Below are 4,403 nucleotides of genomic sequence, written 5' to 3'. Positions count from 1 at the left end.
ACGTTTGATGCCCAACCTGGGAGGCCCTAGCGGACGCGTTAGGAGGCTGTACGCGGGGGTCGTACACTCCGTTATGCTGTACGGTGCTCCAGTATGGGCGGAGACGATACAGGGCAACAAAAAGGCCGTGGCGGCCCTGCGGCAGACGCAGAGGAAAATGACGGTGCGTGTGACTCGTTGCTACCGAACTGTGTCGCACGCAGCGGCAACATTGATGGCGGGAATCCCTCCTGCGGACCTCCTAGCGGGCGCTTACGCGGAGGCCTACGAGAGGATTGCCCGGTTAAAAGGAGAGGGAGTCCCGATCACGGGAAGGATAAGGAGACTGGTCAATCTCCAATCGAAGGAGCGATTGAGGGAAAAATGGAGGATCCGGCTATCGAATCCGAACTCCGCCGGCCAAAGAACTATATCGGCCATACTCCCCAATCTCGACGCCTGGCTTGACCGCATATGGGCCAGGGCGTCGTATAGGACGTCGCAGATACTGTCCGGGCACGGCTGCTTTGGGCAGTATCTGCATAGGATAAAGAAGGAGCAGACACCAGTCTGCCATCACTGCGGGGAAGCGGTGGATACGCCGACCCACACCTTGGAGGCCTGCCCCGCATGGGAGGCCCAGAGAGAGAATCTCATGGGAGTCCTGGGAGCGGACCTCTCGCTCAGGAAGGTGGTGGAGGCCGTCACGGGGGGAGAGCCGACGTGGAGGGCGTTCTCCTCCTTCTGTGAGCATGTGATGCTGCAGAAGGAGGAGGCGGAGCGCATCCGCAGGGGGGAGACCGACCCCCCAGGGGTGCAGAGAGGAGGTGCAAGGGGACGAGGAAGGAGAAGAGGAATCCCGGCGCACCTGCGCGGAGATTAATGAGAAGGGGTGGCGGCCCGTTACGGGTAACCACCCTCCCAACGAGAGAAGTGGGACAAACCAGTGCCCACCGGAGGAGGCCAACAAGGGACCTGCAACAAACGAGCCCAGGATTGGCGGAAGCCGGTCTACTGGCTTATCGAGGAGGTGGTCTGGGGGAGGAGGGTGGGATTCGCGGGGCGGCTGACCCTGCCCTGAGGGGCGGCGTCAGTTCGCCTGCTACCTCCCCCCTCCCTCAGACCACGGATACCGATCACCCGATCGGTAAGGGAGGGGAGATCTCCCTTACATGGCGTCCGGGACCCGCCGACGAATAGGCCCGGGGTATCTCCTGCCTGTCGTAAGAGGCGACTCAAAGGAGAAGTGATCTGGGAAGTCAGGGAGATCCCAGGGGGCGGGTCAGGGGCTGAGGACCCCTGGCTCGCCCGCCCCCAACAACATCTAGGGGGCGCGGCGGGGGCCCGGTGGCACCCCCGTCGCGGCGCGTTCAAAAGCGCTAGATCAGGCCTGGGCAATTTTCACTGCCCGCGGGCGCCCGTTTGCCCGCGGGCAATAGCTGTGCGTGTCGGGCAAGAGTGGGGAGACAGTTTCGGCAAGAGTGGGGAGACAGTTTCGGCAAGTGGGAAAGAACGTCGCGCTTTAGAAGTATAGTTCCGAATATGATTGAGACGTGGTGGGGCGATGATTGGAGTGGGGGCATGCCCGCGGGCATGCCCGCGGGCGCCCGCGGGCGCCCGTTGCCCGCGGGCAGCATTTTGCCCACCCCTGCGCTAGATGAACGTCCAAGTCGAATGGACGTGGCTCAGTCAGAGCCGAGATGGGCGCACCATGTCGAAGGTGTGCGGCGCCGAACCGGTCTGGAATGATATGCGTCGCAGTCCCCGACCGGTTCAATATGGCGCAGAGAAGTCTACCCCCGGTGGTTTTAGTGCGGTAGGCGCCCTCCATTGCACGCTGGCCCCAGGGTGTCAATTGCCTGGGGTTACAGGGAGGGTGAGTCCCACACACCCCCCCCTTTCTGTCCCAGCGGAACGGGGGGACGGTCCATGAGGATTCCCACCGGGTAAAAAAAAAAAAGGTTCTGACGCGACCAATGCGGTGATTAGTAGCCACAGCGCGCGCAGACACTGGTAAGATGGCGGCGACGCGAGGAGCCGCGCGCTATTTGAATATGCTATTGCACTTCTTATAAATTGTGGCCACGTCTTGGCGTCGCCAACGACGTCTTGGATCGACAGCCACGGATTTTTGTTAATCTGGTCGATGGTGTAGCAGGCCATTTTTTCTTTTTAAAAGTGTCAACCTGAAATAGATAATGTGGCGACTCACGCCACATCAGGCGCGCGGGCACTGCACGGCACGGCGCCGCTCCTGCGAGCGCCGGTGACACGGCGGTGGTTCGGCGCGGCACCGCTAGGCGGCCACCAGCGCCGTCAGCATACTCGCGCTTAAAATTCAGTGGCGATGGGTATATTAAGACCTCCGGCGACGACGAAATTTCAATAAGTGTTTCTTGTCGGAGACAGTTCGCGAGTGAAGTAGTCGACAGTACCAAGTGTTGATCGAGTGAGCCCCACGGGCCTCGATTATTTTGCCCCGAGCGAGCCCCTTGGGCCTCGGAATCTCTATCGAGCGAGCCTCCTTAGGCCTCGATATCTTCACCGAGCGAGCCTTCTTAGGCCTCGGTACCTTCACCGAGCGAGCCTCCTTAGGCCTCGGTATCTCCACCGAGTGAGCCCCGCGGGCCTCGGCATCTCTATCAAGGGAGCTTCCTCAGGCCTTGATATCTTCACCGAGCGAGCCCCTAGGGCCTCGGTATCTCCATCGAGCGAGCTTCTTCAAGGCCTCGATATCTTCATCGAGCGAGCTCCACGGGCCTCGACATCGACCCAAGCGAGCTCCTGAGGGCCTTGGCACACCAGCGAGGATCCTGCCACGAGTCCGGCGACGACTCCGAGACGTCCCACCACCAGGACGTCCACCGGGAAGCCCAGAGCGCGGACCGCCTCTACCACCGTCGCAACCCGTAGTGCCATCGGATCCGCGACTACGCCAGGGGCCTAGGCCTCCACCGATACTCGGACATAGCTACATCCCGTGGAGACTAGAGCCGATTACAAGTATAGGAGCCCGATTTCGAGAGCAAGGGACACAAGTACACCGCAGAGTCGACACCACCGAAGCGGCCACTCAGACGTCACCGCAGGGATCGGCCGAACTCCAGGCCGTACCTGTAGACGGGGCGCAACACTCCTCACCGAGAGGAACTCAGGGCACGTCAGGCCTAGACAGTCCTCCTCCTCAAACACCCGTCGGTCGCCCACGGACGCCAGGCCGCAGGAGGAAGTCCTCCAAGAAACTACGCGTTCAACTGGATAAACTTTTCGGATCCTCGCCGACGAAACCGACGAGGAAGAAGGTGGGGGAGAAAGAGAACGAGCCGCCGGCAGAAGATCCGACCCCGGGAGGATCTCGAGACTAAGGCCAGCCCCAAGAAGACACGTAACCGCTCTTCTCAGGGCGACACACGCAAACCGCCCTTTACAGGGCGACCAATAACGTAACCATAGAACACCCACGGTTCTCCGCAAGAAACCCTACAAAATTGGTGACCCCGACGTGATCATAAATACGATTATGCCGGACCCGCAAGACCCACCTAACGCAACAGCCACGGAGGCGCAAATACATCGAGTGGCGCTGAAAATACCACCATTCTGGTCAGACGAACCGGAACTATGGTTCGCGCAGCTGGAAAGCCAGTTCACACTGGGCGAGATCGTGCAAGATGGCACAAAGTATGCCTACGTATTATCGCACGTAGAAACGAGACACGCGAAAGAAATCAAAGATTTGATTACTAACCCTCCGGTGCGAGACAAATATGAGAGTATCAAGAAGGCTCTCATCCAACGACTCTCAGTGTCACAAGAACAACAGATCCGACAATTACTAGAGCACGAAGAGATGGGCGACCGAAGACCATCACAATTCCTGCGGCACCTGCAAGCTTTGGCGAGCTCCGCTATCCCAGAACAATTGCTGAGGACATTGTGGATGGGACGATTACCGGCACAGCTACAGGCTATCCTGGCCACACGCAACGGAGACAATCTCGATGAAGTCGCTGAACAAGCGGACAGGATACACGAAGTGACATGTAGGGCAGTAGCGGTGGCCAGCATACAACCAGCTACCGCAAAACCCGCTGCTAACAAGACGACACTAGTAGGGTATATAGGCCGGTTCTAACCCATGGGGCTCCGAGGGGGGAGCGGGGCAGGGGGGTACCCCGTGGCGAGGGGACAGCAGGGAGGGGGGTACTCCGGGGCGAGGGGACCGCGGGGAGGAGGGGGAGTACGCGACCTTGACGTCACGCAAGGTGCTGACCTGTCACTACGTGACATGTAACAGATATCTAGGTGCTGACCTGTCATCGAACACCTGGGCGGGTATGAGTCACGGGATCAAGCGCCGAAACCTGGCTGATGACTTTCTTATCAAGGCGCATGATGTCAGAGAGTTCCACGCTTATTATTCC

General features: G+C 59.6%; 2 protein-coding genes across 2 annotated transcripts; both read left to right on the top strand.

The window, feature by feature from the left end:
- Positions 1 to 1,636: 1,636 nt before the first annotated feature.
- On the top strand, positions 1,637 to 3,344 carry LOC105570851 (proline-rich protein 2-like). The gene is made up of 2 exons (XM_012028301.1): positions 1,637 to 1,795; positions 2,706 to 3,344. The coding sequence occupies exons 1-2, from the start codon at positions 1,637 to 1,639 to the stop codon at positions 3,342 to 3,344; spliced, it is 798 nt and encodes a 265-aa protein (XP_011883691.1).
- A 155-nt stretch (positions 3,345 to 3,499) lies between these two features.
- On the top strand, positions 3,500 to 4,095 carry LOC105570850 (the record flags this gene model as incomplete). The annotated part of the gene is made up of 1 exon (XM_012028300.1): positions 3,500 to 4,095. A coding segment is annotated over exon 1 (596 nt), but the record flags the coding sequence as incomplete, so codon positions are not given.
- Positions 4,096 to 4,403: the final 308 nt, after the last annotated feature.

The sequence above is a fragment of the Vollenhovia emeryi genome, unplaced genomic scaffold, assembly GCF_000949405.1.
Source record: "Vollenhovia emeryi isolate VEMERY1.0 unplaced genomic scaffold, V.emery_V1.0 DF941694.1, whole genome shotgun sequence".
Taxonomy (NCBI): domain Eukaryota; kingdom Metazoa; phylum Arthropoda; class Insecta; order Hymenoptera; family Formicidae; genus Vollenhovia; species Vollenhovia emeryi.
Note: the sequence above shows the minus strand (reverse complement) of the source record. Positions and strands in the feature narration are given on the sequence as shown.

Excerpts from the sequence above, each read along its gene's own strand:
- LOC105570851 (XM_012028301.1), top strand. The coding sequence starts at position 1,637 with ATGAACGTCCAAGTCGAATGGACGTGGCTCAGTCAGAGCCGAGATGGG. Across the intron at positions 1,796-2,705 it reads CCCCCGGTGGTTTTAGTGCG|GCCTCGATATCTTCATCGAG; the intron begins GTAGGCGCCCTC and ends AGCTTCTTCAAG.